A 21,190-nucleotide genomic window follows, 5' to 3' on the forward strand; every position below is an offset into this window, starting at 1 on the left:
CTTCTAATGTGGCCCAGCAACTGTTAATGTAGGACAATAAGGATTACTAGCCTTGCCAGTAGCTCATCCCAAGACTGTATCTGTAAACATTGCCAAATTTATGTTCTTCGTGCTTTTCTGTTTGGTTAGATTAGGTTCTCTACATTATGGAAACAGGCCCTTCAGCCCAACAAGTCCACACCAACCCTCCAAAGAGTAACCCACCCAGACCCATTCCCCTATCCTATATTTACTCCTGACCAACGCACCCCACACTATGGGCAATTTATCATGGCCAATTCACCTAACCTGCATATCTTTGGATTGTGGGAGGAAACCCATGCAGACACAGGGAGAATGTGCAAACTCCACACAGAAACTTGAGGTAGGGAATTGAACCCGGGTTCCCTGGCACGGTATGGCAGCAGTGCTTAACACTGAGCCACCATGCTGCCCTAAAGAGGTCTAAGTTTGTAGAGTCTATTCTGCTCTAAGTGGATGAAGAAGAGTTCATTGAGTCTTTGATGCTTTGACTAAAATGTGGGCTGTGATTTGTAACAGCAGGGCCACTCATTATCTCAACGTCGCTTTGTTTTACCAATGCATTAAGTTACAGGCAGACTTAATGCTTATTTTTATCTACCTGGCAAAAATGTACAAGAGTTATATGCATCTTAACATTGAAATGAATAATGTTCATTGTTACAAACATTTTGATCTATTTTCTATTATTTATTTCAGCTGATGGATGTACAGATTGGTCTGTGGACTACAAGAAATATCAAGTTCTTCTGGGGGAACCAGTGCGAGTGAAATGTGCATTATTTTATGGATACATCAGGGCCAACTACACCATAGCTCAAAGTTCAGGACTTAGCTTGATGTGGTATAAAAGTAGTGGTCATGGGGACTTTGAAGAACCAATACCATTTGATGGAATTAGAATGAGCAAGGAAGAAGACTCCATTTGGTTTCGTCCCACAGAATTGCAAGATGGTGGACTATTTTCTTGTGTATTGAGGTAAGATAATTCTTCACTGCATTAATTCTAAGCAATCAAGATCATGTTGCAGCAATTAAGAATTTGGTATTTAAGAGGACAACTGCATATGATAATATTACTGGTAACCCAGAAAGTCAGATGAATAGTGACATGAGTTCACATTCTACCATGGCAAGCAGTGGAGTTTAAGTAGTTGTGTGGCCTGGTGGTTTAATACCCTGAATTAAGACTGAAGACTTTGCAGAGGTCTAAGTTCAAATGAATTGGTTTACTTTCTGGATGTTTGTGGCTGGTGATAATCAATGATATGGAAAGGAAATTGGATGGACATGTGAAAAAAAAATCTTGCAGGTCTATAGTGGTAGTCTGTAATAGTGGGAGTGGCTAGCAGGGAATTAAATTGCTGAATGGCATCTGTGCTGGAAATGAGTCTATTGTTTTCCTTTGTCTTAGTGTTCTGAACATATTAATCTCCCAAAATAAGATGTCAGAACCAACTTGAAAGTATAGAATATATTAGGAGCAGATAAGGTGCTTGCGTCCTGCAGGCTTCTAAAGAAAAGTGTCAATTGCTAAATGATACAAAGTGAAATTCCACCTAGTTATTTTTTATCATCTGAACAGTGCATAAAAAGAATTGAAATGTGAACTAATTATAGCATTAATTGTTTTACAGTCCAATAACATTCTAACAAATGTCTTTTCGAATTTTGATAATCTTTATTTATTAGAAAATACCTCTGGCTGTAGCTCACTTCATGAAATGTCACTTGAGTATTTCATGGGCAAGAAGCATTGTATGCATATGACGAAAAATAAGTCAGTTAAATTGCCTGTCAAAGGAATGGTTATTCCAAACTACACGGCAGCAATTTTACCTCAGTTAATTTTTCGTCTGACAGTCTATGATAGTTCATTTTTTATATTTATAACTTGTTACCATAGCAATGAAATTCAAAGCTCAAATATTCATTGAGCAATTACTCTGTTTTGTGGTGGTCATTTGTTAATAGTGAATGGATGGCCTGTTGGGCAATATCATTGCTACCATACAATTAACAATAAATATTGTCTGACACGTAGGCCTTTCAATATACTACATGAGTGTGTGGCTGAAAAATATCCTGTTGATATTACTTTCCGATGGACTGGTACTATAAAGTTATTTTACTGGACTAAGACAAGTAATTGACATTAAACTATTTCTATCATGGCAAGGCAAGCACAGGTGAAAAATCAATTAGTAAACATGTTTATCTATCCCTGAAAGGTCTATCAGCCTTTGATAGCATGATGGACAGCAGGTTGACAAGACAAAAATTGATTGCCCAATGGTAGTATAATATTATCATTGTTCGCAGATGAAAAATCAGGTTACCAAAAATAGGACTGATATTCTTCATTACCACAAGCAAAATGGAAGTGTTGATTTTTTAAAAAAATGTGATATTGTCAACCTATCCACAGAATAACATTCAAATAAGGTAAAATTATGAAGTAAATGTAATTATAAAATGGGCTGGCTTTGAAAAAATGTTCAAGTATCTTTCTAAGGAAACGTATTTATTGGCCACAAAATTTAGTTTCCTTTAATCCCAAACTTCTTTCTGACATTTTTGCAAGATGACATTCATACTCTGCATGAACCTGCCTGATGTGAGCCATACCAGAAGTGGCTTCGGTGAGAACATCAGCTTATGCAAGGAATGTCATCCAGCAGGATGCAAAGTAGGGAATTGTAGCTTAAATCAGCATGTATCACTGATTTGTTGCCAACATTTTGGAGCTCACTGCTTGAGTTAATGCTATTACTTCAACACACTTAGATGAATACATATTCAGCAGCAAGAAGAACCCTACTGTAACCTCACCAGCACTATTTTTAAAAAAAGCATCAATTACTTATCAAGTAGTTGCTGCTAGATTTCTAATGTTTCTTGTTGCTACTGTGGAAATGATTTGGAGATGCCGGTGTTGGACTGGGGTGTACAAGGTTAAAAATCACACAACACCAGGTTATGATGGAAATGATTGGTTGTTTCTAGAAATCTTGGCGGTGCAGCTGAAGCTGGAGGTTGTTTTTATTTGTTCATGGGATCTGGCAGACATACCCTGCTGGGCTGCTAATTACTGATCATCCCTAGTTGCCCTTAAAAAAGTGATGGTTAGCTGCTGCCTTGAACTACTTCAGCCGTGTGACACACAATGCCATTAGTGAGCACATTCTAGATGACATTCCAGGCCTCAGTTAAGACTTCAGGTGATTGACTGATAAATGTCCTTTCATCAGCAGAGTCAGCTAACTTACTAACCTTTACCAAAGCTGCTGAATGTAATCTTTTCAAACAAAGTAAGAAAATAATGGTTACCAGTTGTATTATTATATTGCTTCAAAACTCAGCCTATATCTCACTCTGGATGTGATCTCTCCATCCTGATGTGTGAAGCTTACCCAACAGAAGTCAATGAAAAGTGATATATTTCCAAGTCAGCATGGTGTGTGGTTTAGAGGGCAAATTGCAGTTGGTTGTGTCCCAAGTTTCTGCACACCTTGCTCTTCTAGATGTAAGCTATTTTGGGTTTGGAAAATCCCAACTAAGGATCACTGGGGAATGTCTGCAGTGCATTTTGTCGATGGTACATTCTGCTGCCACTGAGTGTTGGGAGTGGATGCTTGTCGATGGGGTGTCAATCAAGCAGGCTGCTTTATCTTGGATGGTGTCAAGCTTCTTGAGTGTTGTTGGAACTGTACCCATCCGGGCAAGTGAGGAGTATACCATCACACCTCTGACTTGTGCCTTGTGGACAGGCTCTGTAGAATCAAAAGGTGAGTTACTCATTTCAAGATTCCTAGTCTCTGACCTATCTTGTAGCCACAGTGCTTATATGCCTGGCCCAATTCCATTTCTGGTCAATGTTCAATTTTGCTCTGACTTGAAGGAATCTGGACAAATCCCCTACTTTCAGATAAGGGATGCAGTATTCTGTGCTCTTTTTGGTATAAAGCAGAAAAAGGAGACTGAACAGAGATGACAAAAAGGAGAATGAACTATTCATGATTGTCCTGCTAAAGGAGGCCATACATGCTCAGGATTTTCATAAACAATTCTGCTATTGAATCAGTATGTCAGAAAACTGTGCTTCAGTTTAGGATCTCTTCAGTAAGATCTGTTACCTGCTGTGACAGCAACTGTCATTTCAGAACATGGGGAGGATGATATTCCCCATCTCTATGGTATGTACTTTTGACTTGAACCTTGATGTAATGATCTCCTTCATTTTTGCAGCATCTCCCACAACATTTCACTCACCCTTTCCAGTATGAGTGCCATACTTGATGAGGAAGATGCAGGTTCCAATGTAATGCAGGTTGCTATTGACAACCTGCACATTTTCTTGTGGGCAACACATGCCAATTCTGAAATGTAACATGCAGCTGATGTGCACCATAAAGCTCCTTACCTGGCATTAGTCACAGTGCCTTTATTCTGTGTCAGGCTGCCATGTCATTGCATTTGTGTTACCCTTTGACAATATTGCTCAAGATATTCCTGAGTGTGCAACCCTCATGTTAGCAACATGCATCTAATGAAAGCTAAACAGAAAATATATTCGAGCAGACCATTCAAGTATTTAATTGAAGTTGCCTTGGCTGCTTATATCACAAACTGTCATGGTCTGTTGCCCATTGGATACCTCTCTGTCCTGGGAAACAGCTCTGAGCTCCTGCTGGACATTGAGTCCCTGAGGAGAAGCTAAGTAGGAGGAAGTCAACATTCTTTATTTGTGGTTGACTCACCTGACTGCGACATCTGTAAACCAATTCCCAACTTTTCAGTCAACAATATTTACACATCTTCCTTTCCCATCATAGCTAACCAGGAATTCAGGATTCAAATAGTGACAGATAGTGGAATTTGAATTCAACAAAAAATATTTGAAATTAAATAACTGGAATGAAACAATTCACTGATGATCATGAAACCATTGCCAATTGCAGGGAAAACCTTCAGGAAAGGAAATCTTCTATTATCGCCTGGCCTAAGTGTGACTCCAGACTCTCAGCAATATGGTTGACACTGAACTAACCACTAAAATGGCCAAGCAAGCCATTCAGTAGTATCAATTGTAATGACGTCTCAACAAAGAAATGTAACCAGACGGATCATGTGGCATCAACCTGGGCACTGGAAAAGATAATGGCAGAAACAGCCCCGTCGACCTTGCAAAGTCTCCTTGCTAACATAAGGGAGCTAGTGACAAATTTGGGACACCTGTCTCACAGACTGGTGAAGCAACAAACTGACTCATGGAATCATAATTTACAGACATTATCCCAGACGCCACCACCATCATCCCTGGATATGTCCTGTCATTTGTCAGGATGGACCTAACAGAGGAGGTATACAGTCAGGAGAGAGTTGCTCTGGGAGTCCTCAACATTGACTCTGTATCCCATGAAGTCTCACAGCATCAGTTTAAACATGGACAAGAAAAACTCCTGCTGATTACCATGTACTGTTCTCCCTCAGCTGATGAATCAGTGTTTCTCTACATTGAAAACACTTGGAAGAAGCACTGAGAGTGGCACAGGTGCAAAATGTACTCTGGGTGGGGGATTTCAATGTCCAACAGCAAAAGTGGCTCAGCAGCAGCACTACTGATTGAATTGGTTAGGCCCTAAAGGACATAGCAGCTCGACTGGGTCTGCAGAAAGTAGGGAGGGAAACAACAAGACAGAAAAAGATTCTTGACATCCTTATCAATCTGTCAGCTGCAGATGCAAGTGTCCATGACAATATCGGTAAGAGCAACCACTGCACAATCCTCATGGAGATAAAGTTCTGCTGTCACTTTGCCTTCCATCGTTTTGTATGGCACTACTACCATTCTAAATGGGACAGACTTCAAACAGAAACTCAAGACTAGGCATATATGAGGCACAGAGGGCTATCAACAGCAGCAGAATTATACTCCATCATAATCTGCAACCTCACAGCCCAATGTATTCCCCCACCCCCAATCCATCCATTACCATCAAGCCAGGGGATCATCCCTGTTCAATGGAGAGTGCAGGAGGGTATGCCAGGAGCAGCTCCAAGCATACCTGAAGATGAAATGTCAACATGGTGAAACTGCCAAACAGGACTACTTGGATGCCAAACAAAATAAGTAGCAAGTAATTGTCAGAGCTAAATGATTTTATAATCAATGGATCAGATCTAACCTCTCTAGTCCTGCCACATCCACTGTGAATGGTGGTGAACAATTAACCACTCACTGGAGAGGAGGCTCCACAAATATCCCCTTCCTCAATGATGGAAAAGTCCAACACAACAATACATAAAATAAGGCTGATATACTCACAGCAATCTTCAACCAGAAGTGCTGAGTGGGTGATCCATCTCAGTCTCCTCCTGTGGTCCCCAGCATTACCGATTCCAATCTTCAGCCAATTTGATTCAGTCCACATGAGATAAATAGTTGGAGGCACTGGATACTGCAAAGGCTATGGGCCCTGACAATATTCCAGCAGTAGCACTGAAGACTTGTGCTCCAGAACTTTCTGTTCCCTGAGTCAAGCTGTTCTAGTACCGTGAGTAGTTCAGGTTGAGGTTCTGGATGTAGGTTTGCTCACTGAGCTGGAAGGTTCATTTTCAGACATTTCATCATGATATTAGGTAACATCATCAGTGAGCCTCTGGATGAAGCACTGGTGGTATGGCCCATTTTCAATTTATGTGTTAAGGTTGCCTTTACTCTATATTCACTAATGCAACAGACCATGAATGGACATAAACAGTACAAGAACCATAGACATTAAACAGCAACAAACACAGAAAATGAAATAACTAGACCTGCAGAAAAAAAACTAGACAAACGTACACAAAATAACAACACAGACAAAACAGAAGGATGCATAAAAAAACTTATCTGGCCAACACTGAAAAAAAAAATGTCTGAGTAAGAGGATTACACTACAACCTCCAGAATGTGGAAAAGGAAGATTTTTTAGCAGCATTAGAAATAACACTGAAAGACGACCAACTCACAGGAGAAACCCAGCAAACCATCAGACAGACAGTCGCACGAACATTAAGCAGGAAAAAGGAAGGAAACACACTCAACACGCAAGAAAGGAAAACACGAGAAAAACTTTAAAAAGATAATACTGTTGTTATCCTACTTGCAGACAAAGGATGCTTGACAGTCATTTTAAATCAAAGAGACTGCATTGAGAAAGTGAACGTACTACTTGCAGATATCAACAGTTACCAACAAGTGGTGATAGACCCGACCCCACAACCAGAGAACTGAATCACAGCCCTACTCAAAAAACCTCAGAAATCTAGAGAAATAAATGAGACTTCCAAATAATGAAACCAGATGGATCCAACATACCATGCCTCTGCATATTACCAAAAATTCACTAAACCAGGAGCCCCCCCTCAGACCCATAGTCTCACTACCTGGAACACCAATTTACAGATTGGCCAAGGAGCTACACCAAAGGCTAAAACATTTAGTAGAAGGCTCACGCCACTCCACCCACTCCACCCAAGAATTCCAGAAGACCATCAAAGACACCAAGATAGAAGAGGATGAAATAATAGTCTCCTTTGACGTAACAGCCCTGTTCACATCAACCTGGCCAAGGAAACACTGACTACACTATTAGAAGAACCAAATACTCATACAACAAACACCACCAACTTCATCAGCAATTACAATATCGTCAATCTAGTGGACTAATGCCTTACACTCACTTCACCTTCAACCACAAAACTTACAGACAAACCAATAGAACACCCATTGGATCTCCAATATCAGGGCTTTTAGCAGAGGCAGTAATGCAATGACTCGAACAAACAGCTTGGCCACCCATCCAACCCAAACTTTGGGTCTGCTACACGGATGATACCTTTGTCATCACTAAACAAAACAAATTAGAAGAAACCTTCAACACCATCAATGATACCCTTACTAGCATAAAGTTCACTAAAGAAGATGAAAACAACAACAAACTGCCTTTCCTAGATGTTGCAGTAGAGCAATCAGCCAATGGGGAACTTCAAACCAGCGTCTATAGGAAAACAACACATACGGACCAAATATTGAACTACAGAAGCAATCATCCCAACACCCACAAATGAAGCTGCGTCAGAACATTATTTCAACAAGCCAACATACACTGCAGTACAGAGGAACTACGCAGAGCAGAGGAAAATCACCTATATGGTGTATCCAAAACGAATGGGTACCACCGATTTCTCAGCAACAAACCCAAACGAGCAGACAAACACGTCCAGAAACCCTGGCCATTCTCCCCTACATCAAAGATATCTCAGAAATGACTGCCAGAATACTCAGACCTCTTGGCATCATGGTAGCCTACAAACCTACCAACACATTAAAACAGCAGCTAATGATTTGAAAGACCCTATACAGACAACAAGCAAAACTAATATCATTTACAAAATACTGTGCAAGCACTGTAACAAACACTACATTGGACAAACAGGCAGAAAACTAGCCACCAGGATACATGAACATCAACCAGCCACAAAAAGACATGACCCACTCTCACTAGTATCCTTACATATGATGAGGAAGGACACCACTTTGACTGGGACAACACGTCCATCCTCGGACAAGCCAAACAGAGACACACATGAGAATTCATAGAAGCATGGCATTCCAGTTGGAACTCGATCAACAAATACATTGACCTGGATCCCATTTACAACCCCCTAGGAAAAGAACGGGAAATGATATCACAGAAAATGATGTCACCATAGGAAATGACATCCCCATCCCAAGGAAACCTAAACACAGAAATAGAAAGCGAGCCATACCACCAGTGGTTCATTGATAATGTTAATTAGTGACAAAATATCTGAAAACAAACCTTCCAGCTCAGTATTCTAGTACAGTTACAGCAGGGGCATCTACCTGACAATGTGGAAAATTGTCCAGGTATGACCTATACATAAAAAGCAGGAGAAATCCAACCCATCCAATTACCACCGCACCAGGCTACTCTCAATCATCAGTAAAGTGATGGAAGATGTCATCAACAGGGCTATCAAGCAGCACCTGCTCAGCAATGACCTGCTCAATGACATCCAGTTTGGGTTTCACCAGGGCCACTCAGCTCCTGACTTTGTTACAGCCTTGGTTTAAACATGGACAAAAGAGCTGAATTCCAGAGGTGAGGTGCAAGTGATAACACTTGAGATCAAGGCTGCTTTTGACCAAGTGTCACATCAGTGAGCCCTAGCAAAGCAGTGAATATCCATGGCAAACTCTCCATTGGTTGGAGTCATACTTGGCACATAGGAAGATGGTTATGGTTGTTAAGGTTCTGTCATTTCAGATTCAGGATATCTCTGCAGGAGTTCCTCAGGGTAGTGTCCTCGGCCCAATGATCTTCAGCTGCTTCATCAACAACCTTCCCTCCATCATAAGGTCAGAAGTGGGGATTTTCACTGATGATTGCACAATGTTCAGCACCATCCACAACTCCTCGGATACTGAAGCAGTCCATGTTCAAATGCATTGGAACTCCAATTCCACCAGGACAGTGTCTCAGCATTCCTAATCGAGTGCTGGAGGGAAGTGTTGCTTTATTACTGTGAGATCCTGCAAGCCCTCTGAAATGTTATCCCTGCGCAACCTTTGAGCGCTGGTACCTGTAGTCATGACGGTAACAACTGAACTTGAGGTTTTGATTCACGCTTTCTGCAGACATTATAAGCCGTTCACTGCACTTGTTTGACTACACGTGACCAGAAAGAATATTCTGTTTTAATGACTGCCTAGTCAAATGCAGTTCCTTACTTTTTGGGAGGTGAAAGGCATTGGTAGAGTTGCAGTGAGGGGAAGGGAAGAAACCAAAATGTGCATAATTACTTTGACAAGTGGTTTCAACTTGAAAGAGAATGTTTGATGAGGTAGAATCAGGATGAGAGAATTTGATTTCACCGTGAAGATGCCAACACCTTTGGTGTCAGCACAGCTGCTGGCCACATGGTCAAGCTCTAAAAGTGTGGTTTCTTGTTTCTTCCATTGAGATAGGGCTAACAGCTGACCTGCTTCCTGCTTCCAGGTCTGTCCCATTTGACCAACAAGACAGAAATGTCTGTCATTGAATGATGCAATTTGTTTGGGTGATGAGTTTGTTGTGATTGAAGAGTTGGTAGTTCTTATTCGCTGTGAGATTTGGAATTGAGGCTTGTAGGCCTGTGCAAATCATACCTGACTGATTTACTAAAGATTTTCAAGGAAATGTCAACCAGTGTGAATAAAGGGGAACCAGGAGGTGTGCTGCATCTGGACTTCCAGAAGACATTCAGCAAGATATTTAATGAAAGATTAAGTCATAAGATAAGAGCCTTCAGTGTGTTGGAGGTAGACTATTAGCACGGATAGAAAATGGCTCATGGTCAGGAAACAGTGATTGCGGGATGAGGTTCTTTTACAGTTTGGTGACCTGTGACCAGTGGGCTTCCACTGGGATCAGCAGTGGGACTACAATAGATTACAATACATATTAATGACCTGGAAGAAGGAAGTGTATGTTCTGTAGCCAAATTTACAGATGACATAAAAGTGGGTGGAAAAGCAGGTTGTGAGAAGGACACAAGTAGTTTATCACTATCACCTGATGAAGGAGCGGCGCTCCAAAAGCTAGTGTGCTTCCAATTAAACCTGTTGGACTATAACCTGGTGTTCTCTGTTTTTTAACTTTGTACACCCCAGTCCAACACCGGCATCTCCAAATCAGGTTTACAGAGAGATATTGATAGATTAAGCAAGTGGGCAAAAAAAGTTGGCAAATGAAGTACAATATGGGAAAATGCGAAGCCATTTATTTTGGAAGGGGGAAAGAAAGAGAAGAACATTATTTACATTGAAAGAAACTGCAGAATTTTGCAACACAATAGGTTGGGGGGGAGGGGGGCTAGATGTGCATGAAACAAGAAAGAAGGCTGGCCTTTATTTCAAAGTGGTTGGAGTTTAAGAGTATGGAAGTGTTAGTGCAACTGTACAAGTGCTGGTGAGACTGCATCTGCAATACTGTGAGCAGATTCGGTCTTGTTATTTAAGGAATGATATCTTTTCATTGGAATCAGTTCAGAGAAGGTTAACAAGGATCATCCCCGGTATGGAGGAGTTGAATTATGAGCAAAGACTAATCAACTTAAGATTCTATTCACTTGAGTTTAGAAGACTGAGAGGTGATTGCATTGAACCAAATAGGATTCCAAACAGGTTTGATAGGATAAATGCATGGGAGAGTTTGAAAAGAGAAGGTATTTCTTTTGTCAAGTGGGTGGAGAATATTTGGGAACTCCTTGCCACAGAGAGCTATGGGGACAGAGTCCTTGTGTACGTCTAAGGCTGGGATAGATATATTCTTGACCAGTAGGAGAATCAAGCATTCAGGGGAAATGGTAAGAATATCAGATCAGCCATGATTCCTATAGAATGGTGGGGCAGGCTTGAGGGGGTCGAATGGCTGACTCCTTTTGCTATTTCTTATGTGTCTTATTGTATTAATAAACAAAAGAACAATTAAAAAGGAAAATTGTATGTTGGTCTTAGTGCAAGGCGATTTGAGTGTAGGAGTAAAGATGTCTCAGAGCAAATATATAGAGCTTTACTAAAAACACACTTGAAGTATTCTGTCTAAAGAAAGATGTACTAGTTGGAGAAGAAATGCAATGAAGGTTCACCAAGTTACTTCCTATGATGGACTAATTGACCTGTGAGGAAAGATTAAATAAACAGAATTGTTCTTTTCTAGAGTTCAGAAGGTAATGTCCTCGAAATGCATCAAGTTCTGTGAGGAATCAACAGGGTAGATGCAGGAAAGATATTTCTCTTGGCTGGACATCTAGGATGAGGGACCATTGTGTCAGATTAAAGACACAACATTTCAGACTTAGTGGATGAGGAATTTCTTCAGTGAGGATGGTTATTCTTTTGGAATTCTCTGCTCCAAAGGGCTGTGGAGGCTCAATGATTGTGTGTGTGTTTATGTTCAAAACAGAGATTGAGAGATTTCTACATACTAAAAACACTGAAAGATAGTGTCAGAAAATTGAGAGAGGTAGAAGATTGACCATGAGTGGATTTAGGTGTTGACTGGAATATTTATATTCCCATTTGTGATGTTCTTAGGTTAGCTTCATTCTTATACACTATCAGTACGAAGTATGATCTTTGATTATTTGGAGGGAAGCAATGGGGATGTGGTACATTTACCAGTGTGTGATTTTAATGGTGTAATGGGGGGATGTGACATCTGAAGATAGTGGTTAAGCATGGTTAAGCAATCTAAAGTTGACATCTACATTCAAGAAAGAATTGTAAGCCTATTTTTATCTGTATATGAAAGTTGAATGGCCTTGTGTACTTCACCCTGGCCATGTTTATTTTCTTCAGATGCAGCAAGTATTACTTAGGATAAGCATTTTTCTTAATTAGTAATCTTTATTGGATTCATTGTACTTTTGAATATTATTCAATTTTAGCTGACATAAACAATATCTGCTTAACATATAAGAAGCACGTGTTTGATATAAATTATTATTTGTTTGCACGGATGGCTTTTTATTTCTTTGTACAAAGGATGCCATTTTGGTAAAGGGTGAGAATAAAATAGATTTGGCTGTGCTGTCCTCTATGGTCAAATACTCTACAATATTGTCTAATATTGTAGCGGTATTGTGACTCACAAGGGGACGCGTATTGGCTCAGTGGTTAGCACTGCTGCCTAACAGCTCCAGGCACCCAGGTTTGGATCCGGTCATGAGTGACTGTTTATGTGGAGTTTGCACATTCTCTTCATGTCTGCATGGGCTTCCTCCCACAGTCCAAAGATGTGTAGGTTATGTGGATTGGCCATCGGAAATGTGGGGTTACAGGGGTAGGGTGAGTCTGGGTGAGATGCTCTTCAGCAGGTCAGTCTGGACTCCTAGAACATAATTTTGATGGGCCGAATGGCCTCCCTCCACACTGTAGGGGTCCTATGATTCATGTAGAAATAATAATTAAGACAAATTTATTGCTGGTGTATTAGAAGTCATTTCCTAAGATTTGCGAGGTTGGATTTCCACGTCAGTGATTGACACTGTTATGATGTCATTTCCTATGTCCCCAACTTTGTAAAGTTATTGCATTCCCACAGTATTTTTGTCTCAATGAGATTAGGTTGAATATGTCATGTAATCCTATATATGGTTCTTTGACCCCCAGCCCTTATCTCTGACCCATTCCTCACAGCCATTAATATTCTCATCATGTTGCATTCACCTTTCTTCGCCTTTCATTATCCTTCCAATAATCCCATGACACCTCTATCCCAAATGCACATTCCAAACATCCTCTGTTACACATATGCCTTTTCCACCACCATAATCTTTCCATATTCCCTCCAATACCCATATCCCCCTTCCATGGCCAATGCGTCTTCCATCCTCATACTCCTCACATACACTGTTTACAGAACTTAGGAAACATCTCTTGGAATGTTTGCCACATGTTTTCAGTTTCTCGAGACAATGTTTTAGACACCACCATCAACATTCTTGTGTATGCCCTGACCAGCCAGTAGAGGTGTTGGCACAATGGTATACAGTAGGGATGAAATTGTCCTGAGACTTCTCAATAATGACAAAGGAAAGTTCTTAGTGGTTACCAGGTGGTTACCAGGTACCACCTCCCCTGTTTGATGAATCAGTACTCCTTCACAATAATCACCATTTGGTGGAAGCAAGGGCACAGAATGTATTCTGGGTGAGGGACTTAAATGTCCATCTCCACAATTGACTCACTAGCATAACTGGCCATGCTGGCTAGGTCCTCGGGGACGTAGCTGCTACACTGAGTCTCAGCAGGTGGTGAGTGAATCGAGAAGAAGGAAATACCTCATCCTTACCAATCAACATGTTGCAAATGTATCTGTCCCACAACGGTGTTGGTAGGAGTAAAAATGGGCTTGTCATTGAGGGGTCAAAGCCTCATCTTCAAATGTAGGATATCATCCATTGTGTTGTATGGCACCACCACTGTGCCAAATGGCTTGAAATGAATCAAGAAACTCAAAGTTGGGCATCAAAGAGGATCTGTGGGCCATTAGCAGCAACATTAGAATTGTACTCAAACACAATCCATAACCTGACAACCCGACATTTCGTCCATCCAACCACGATCATCAGCGAGGGGATTAATCCCGATTCAATGAAGTGTGTAGGGAGACATGGCAGGAGCAGCATTGAGCCTACCTGAAAATGAGTTGTCACTCTGGTGAAGCTACAGTGGGGAAACATACCAGCTCAACACCAAATCAGTGTGTAGTATGCAGGGTGAAGTGATTCCATATCCAGTTGCAGGCTCTGCAGTACAGCCATATCCTGCTGTGCATGATGGAAGACAATTAAGCAACTAACAGAAGGAGGAGGCTGCACAAATATGGGGAGTCCAGACATCAGTCCACATGAAGCTTTGCATTCATTTTCAGCTAGAAGTGCCAGTGGCTGATGATTCTTGGCTTCCTTCTCAGGTTCCCAGAATTGCAGTTTGCTTCATTCTTGGCAAAAACAGGAAGTGACTGGAGACCCTGGATACTGCAAACATGACTGACACCATTCCAGCATTAACCCTGAAGACTTGTGCTTCACAACTAGCCACACTCCTAGCCAAATTGTTCAGTACAGCTGCAACACTGACATAGAGCAGATCATGTGAAAAATGGCTCTAGTATGTCCTGTGCACAAAGAGCAGGACAAATGCAGTGCAGCCAATTACAGCCTCGTTAGTTGATTCTTGGTTATTAGCAAAGCAATGGAAGAGTTATCTATGCTGCTATCAAACCCCAACTGCTCGTGGATGACTTGTTCACTGTTGCTTAGTTTGGGTTTTGCCAGAACCATTCAGCTCCTGATCAAATTGCAGCTTTGTTTTAAACATGGACAAAGGAGCTGTGGGGTTGAGAGTGACTGCCCTTGACATTAAGATGCCATTGAGTGAGTGTGGCATTAAGGAGCCCTAGCCAAACTAGAATCAGTGGGAATTAGGTTGGGGGTGCATGGTGGAGTTTGAGTGATACTTAATGCAAAGGAAGATGGTTGTATTTATTGGTGCGTTCAAACATTTCCACCTCAGCACACCTCCACAGCAGTTCCATGGGTCAGTGTTCTAGGCTGCGCCATCTTCAGCTGCTGCATCAATGAACTTTCCTCCATCTTAAAGTCAGAAACAGGGATATTTGGTGATTGCTGGAAAAGCACAGCAGGTCAGGCAGCATCCAAGGAGCAGGAAAATCTATGTTTTAGGCAAAAGCCCATCCTGATGAAGGGCTTTTGCCTGAAACGTCGATTTTCCTGCTCCTTGGATGCTGCCTGACCTGCTGTATTTTTCCAGCACCACACTCTCGACTCTAATCTCCAGTATCTGCAGTCCTCACCATATTTGCTGATTGTGCAATATTCAGCACTCTTTGTAGTTCCTTGGATACTGAAGTAGTCAGGGTCCACAACATTTGAGGATGAGTAATAAATGGTGGCCAAGTAAGTTGCACCCATGTCCCATGAATGCATTTTTAAAAAATAATATAATGGTGCAAAAGCAAAGGAGCTTTGAAAAGAAAATTGCTCGTCTTATGACCTCAAAAGTGTCAATCAACTGCAGCTAATTATAATATCAATACTTCAAACTTTCATTCCTCAACATTTGTTGAACTTGTTTACATCAATAGGCATTGAAAAAATATCAAAAATAGAATAACTTAATGAAAACTCATGTAGCTGTCAATCAAACAAAGCTAGCATAAAGTAATGGGCTAACAGCATGAGTCAAAGAGACAATGATGTAGGATGACATGACAAGAAAGAGAGTTGGAGAGAGATGAATAAAAGAGATTAAATACAGAGCTATTGGTGGACTGAAAACATACTCCAGAACAGTCATTTAAAACAAAATCAACCCACATCATCCTGATCAGAAGGTGAAACATGGTTGTGGCATCATGGTGATATATAGAAGTTGGGGATAGCAAAGAAGAACACAAGAAGCAGCAAATACAAAGGAAGGGTTAAAAAGACAGCAACCTGCAGAAATACTGCGATGGCACATCAAAAAGAAACAAAATCTTTAACTGCAAACTGTACCAGATTCAAGCTGGGGGATAGCGTCAGATGGTCAAAATAGCAGCAGAGCTTCAAACAGGGATCATTCTGGGGCTCCATAACACCAAGATATTGTCATCACCCCTTCAAGAGCTGTTTTCAAGTATAGAAGATTGCAACAGGCCAACATGTGGGATGCCTGGAGAAAACATTGTTCCTGGGATGGAACAGCTGAATAAAAGGTTCGAAAAGTTTCAAAGAGCCAGTCAAATCAGGTGAGTTTACTGCACTAAGCAATCAGTGGGCGGCAGCAGTTGTGGGCGGCACGGTGGCACAGTGGTTAGCACTGCTGCTTCACAGCGCCAGAGACCCGGGTTCAATTCCCGCCTCAGGCGACTGACTGTGTGGAGTTTGCACATTCTCCCCGTGTCTACGTGGGTTTCCTCCGGGTGCTCCGGTTTCCTCCCACAGTCCAAAAATATGCAGGTTAGGTGAATTGGCCATGCTAAATTGCCCGTAGTGTTAGGTAAGGGGTAAATGTAGGTGTATGGGTGGGTTGCGCTTCGGCGGGTCGGTGTGGACTTGTTGGGCCGAAGGGCCTGTTTCCACACTGTCATGTAATCTAATCTAAAATCTAAAATCTAATCTAGTACTGTCACAGACAATGTGTGGCCCAGACAAGAAGTGGATGAAAGCATGTCGTTCAACAAAGCCCTGACAACCCTTGGTTCACGTTTCAGTATCCATAAAAACATGATCATTGAATGCAGAGCCCAGGAATATCTACGGATTTCGCCTTCTAGGAACCTTTCTAGGCGAACAGGCAGATGTGGTTATGGTTGTCAAATTGAGGACCATATCATCATTGAGGTGATAGATGAGGCAGTGAGAAACCTATTGCAAGTAAAGGAGGATTTAATGTAGATGAAGACAGTCTAGTTCACAAGGTAGTCAAAGGTCTGGAAACAAAAAGTTGTGGAGAATCTGTGGAATAAGCAAGATTTGCAATATATAAAGTAGAGAACACACTGAAGCAAAAGCCCAAGAAAAATGGTAAAGCTTGCAAACCATCATCTGGTAATGCTTCAGATACGGTGGGAGCGACGTGCGTAAGTGTTGTGATTGCCCAGTAAGTGGAGCTGAATGCCACAATTGTGGTAAATGCTGTCATTTGAACAAATTCTGTCATTGTAAGTCCACAGGTAAATGAAAGCACACTGCAAATGACAGTAACTACTGATGAGTAAATCTTGATGTCGAGTGGTATGCTACTATGGGCCTCATGACTGGAGCTGGTTTAGGTGTACTTTCTGACAAGTTTGTATGATTGAAATGGATGTTGAATTCTTCGTGAGTCAAACTGCAAATCCCAGGAGGAATAACTTGAACAATCAAAGATCACATCGTGGTAAAATTAAAAATTGGAAAGACAGAGAAATAACTAATTATGTTACATTTTACAAAATAAATATTTTTACTTCTTAGCAGGAATGTATGCTTAAGATTGCAGTTGATCCAGCAGTGAGCTAAAGTTATTGATGAGGAAAGCAATACAGAATTTAAAGAAGAATCTTCTCAATTATGTTCAGGACTGGGTGAACTGGAAAATTAGTATCTCATTACATTGCAATCAAATGCAACATCAATTTGTCTTTTCATTCCAGAATAGATACCACACCTTCAAATAGATGAGGTGAAAGCAGAAATTTAAATTATTCACATACAGAGGTAATTCCACTGATGACAGTCCCCAGGAAGTTGTGCTTTCAGTCACTATTCCGGAACAGAGTGATAAATTAGGATCAGCATGGACATAGAGCCATAGAGATGGAAAGCATGGAAACAGACCCTTTGGTCCAACCCATCCATGCCGATCATATATCCTCAAAGTTTGTGAGAAGATTTGTAGCTCGGGTGCTCGTTGTTGTGGTTCTGTTCGCCGAGCTGGGAATTTGTGTTGCAGACGTTTTGTCCCCTGTCTAGGTGACATCCTCAGTGCTTGGGAGCCTCCTGTGAAGCGCTTCTGTGATCTTTCCTCCGGCATTTGTAGTGGTTTGAATCTGCCGCTTCCGGTTGTCAGTTCCAGCTGTCCGCTGCAGTGGTCGGTATATTGGGTCCAGGTCGATGTGCTTATTGATTGAATCTGTGGATGAGTGCCATGCCTCTAGGAATTCCCTGGCTGTTCTCTGTTTGGCTTGTCCTAGAATAGTAGTGTTATGCTCCAGGGAAAACAGCCCCAGCCTATTCAGCCTCTCCCTATAGCCCAAATCCTCCAACACTGGCAACATCCTTGTAAATCTTTTCTGAACCATTTCAAGTTTGATAACATCCTTCCTAGAGCAGGGAAACAAGAATTGCACAATATTCCAAAAGTGGCCTAACTAATGCCCTGTCCAGCCACAACATGACCTCCTAACTCCTGTACTTAATACTCTGATCAAAAAAAGGGAAGCATACTAAACACCACCGTCATTATCCTATCTACCTGAGACTGCACTTTCAAGAAACTATGAACTTGTGCTCCATTGTCTCCCTGTTGAACAACACTCCCCAGGACCTTACCAATAAGTGTATAAGTCCTGTCCTGATTTGTTTTTTTTTCAAAATGCAGCACATTTATCGCAATTAAACTCCATCTGCCACTCCTCAGCCCATTAGCCCATCTGATCAAGATCTCGTTGTACTCTCAGGTAACCTTCTTCGGTGTCCACTACACCTCCAATTTTGCTGGCCAGCTGCAATCTTACTAACTATGCCTGCTATGTTCATGTCCAAATCGTTTATATAAATGACGAAAAGCAGTGACCGATCGTTGTGCCAATCTGCTGGTCACAGACCTATAGTCTGAAAAACAACCCTCTAACACCACCCTCTGTCTACCTTTGAGCCAGTTCTGTATCGGAATGGCTAGTTCTCCCTGTATTCCATGTGATCTAACCTTGCTAATCAATCTATCATGAGGAACCTTGTCATATGCCTTACTCAAGTCCATGTAGATCATGTCCACCACTCATCAATCCTCTTTGTTACTTTTTCAGCAAACTCAATCAAGTTCATGAGACATAATTTCAAATACACAATGCCATATTGACTATTCCTAATCAGTCCTTGCCTATCCAAATACATGTACATCCAACTCAATAAGACATTGCAATGTGAAACAGAAACACAAATTGCTGGAAAAGCTCAGCAGTCTGACAGCATCTGTGAAGAGAAATCAGAGTTAACATTTCAGTTCCAGTAACCCTCTCTCAGAACTGATGGTAGCTAGAAAATGCCTGTTTTTATGCAGAAGACAAGGTTGGGGGAGGTGATAAGGAATAAACAATAGGTGGGGTTAGAGCCCAAAGAAAAAGAAAATAACAGTTGGTCAGACAAAGGAGTGTGTTACAACCTGGCTTGGAGGATGAATAGCTGTTAATAGAGACTGTTAGTGGCTAACAATGGGTTGTGCGTAATAGCAGACTATGTGATCAAATGCCCTGGTATATGGGATTGGGGGCTAGGACATAGGAGAGTTCAAGTTTTAAAGTTATTGAACTTGATATTGAGTCTGGAGGGCTACAGGGTCCCTGAGCAGAAAATGAGGTGCTTTTCTTGCAGCTTAGGCTGAGGTTCGCTGGAGCACTGCTGCAAGCCTGAGACAGAGATACTTGCCAGGGAACAGGGTGGTGTGTTGGCTTGCTGCAGTGCTTCAGCAAAGCTCAGCACAGGCAGAACTACAACAGAGCAGAGATCCAGATACTTTTAATACAAGACCCTCAAAAACATACCATTGGTTTTCTGATCAAAATGACTTGGGTGTCATTGGGAAACAATTTTGCATCCATTGTTTTGTTGGTCAGAACCGACAGTACCCTGGGATATCTGTTATCAGGTCTTAAGGTTTATCATCTTTCAATTCCATTACTTTCTCCAAAACGTTAGTTTTTCTGATACTGGTTTACTTAATGTTCTTATTTCCAAAAGTCCCTTCCTTCCTTTGTACTTTTGGGAGGTTTTTTGTATCATCAGCTGTGAAGGTAGAACTAAAGTTTAATTGCACCGCTATTTTGTTGTTCTCGATCATCAATTCTTCTATTTCAGATTGTAAGTGGCTTGCATCTGTCTTCACGCATCTTTTTTAAAAATTAAGTATTAAAGATCTTAACGTCTACTTTTATGTGTCTTGCAAGTTCACTTCCATACTCTATTTTAGCCTTCTGAATCAACTTCTGATAATGGAAGAATGCATAGGTCACCTGGGGATATAGTGTGAATGTAAGGGAGTATGGAGGGGGGCATATTGAATATGAGGAGGAATAGGGTGTACACTCGGATGTAGAAAGAGTTCCAAACTTTTCAATGGAAGAATAAAACCATAGGATAGGTTACCTTGCTCATACTTTGCATTGTTTTCCTTTTCCAAAATGTGCAAATGGATGAATTTTGAAATGTTGTTAACTATTAACAGTTATCTTGTCCTCTCTTCTCCTCCATCTAATTAATAACCTAGTCAAGATTTATTATTTATCTCATGGTAGTGCAGAAGAACTTGAATTTATAATTACACTCCTGTGTATTCTTGCAGATGCATGTTTTACTCCTGCATGTCATACTGGCACTTCTTGATGAAATATCATTCAAAAAATGAAATAAAATCCCTTACATTACATGAGAACTGCTGGTGGTTTTAATAAAATAATTGAAAGCATAATGGTAATAAACCATTGTGTTTTAATGGATGTAAAGAGATTACACTCCTTGCGTTTAATTAATAAACATCACATCTTCGCTCTATTATTTGTGAAATAGAAGAAAACAGCCTTGTGCCTTCTCTTCTATCACTCTTGATGGTATCAGCAGCTGAAATTGATTTTTGTTTCAGTTTGAGTGCACTCTGTCTGGGTCTTAACACTTTTAACATGAATCTTATAACCACTGTATCACCATTACCTGCTGCTGCATTCTGTGCTCACTGACAGCATTGATTTATCCCACGGATCAGTATAAAACACAGCTGCATTGTTTCAATAATATGCCTGAATAGCACTCTCAGACAGGTGCCACCTATAGCCGGCACAAGCCAGTGACA

The 21,190-nt window shown here is 41.1% G+C and overlaps 1 protein-coding gene across 5 annotated transcripts in view; it reads left to right on the plus strand.

Annotated features, from left to right (window-relative positions):
- The window catches only part of il1rapl1b (interleukin 1 receptor accessory protein-like 1b), a 1,405,689-nt gene that overhangs the window by 563,446 nt on the left and 821,053 nt on the right, over nt 1–21,190 (plus strand). For all 5 annotated transcript variants that reach the window (XM_043700749.2, XM_087992884.1, XM_087992883.1 and 2 more), the window contains one exon: nt 721–1,000. In XM_043700749.2, coding sequence (XP_043556684.1) covers nt 721–1,000 — 280 coding nt within the window. The remainder of the gene's footprint in view (nt 1–720; nt 1,001–21,190) is intronic.

The sequence above is a fragment of the Chiloscyllium plagiosum genome, unplaced genomic scaffold (genome assembly GCF_037043375.1).
Source record: "Chiloscyllium plagiosum isolate Xiang-an unplaced genomic scaffold, Cpla_swu_hap1 HiC_scaffold_12, whole genome shotgun sequence".
Classification (NCBI taxonomy): Eukaryota; Metazoa; Chordata; class Chondrichthyes; order Orectolobiformes; family Hemiscylliidae; genus Chiloscyllium; species Chiloscyllium plagiosum.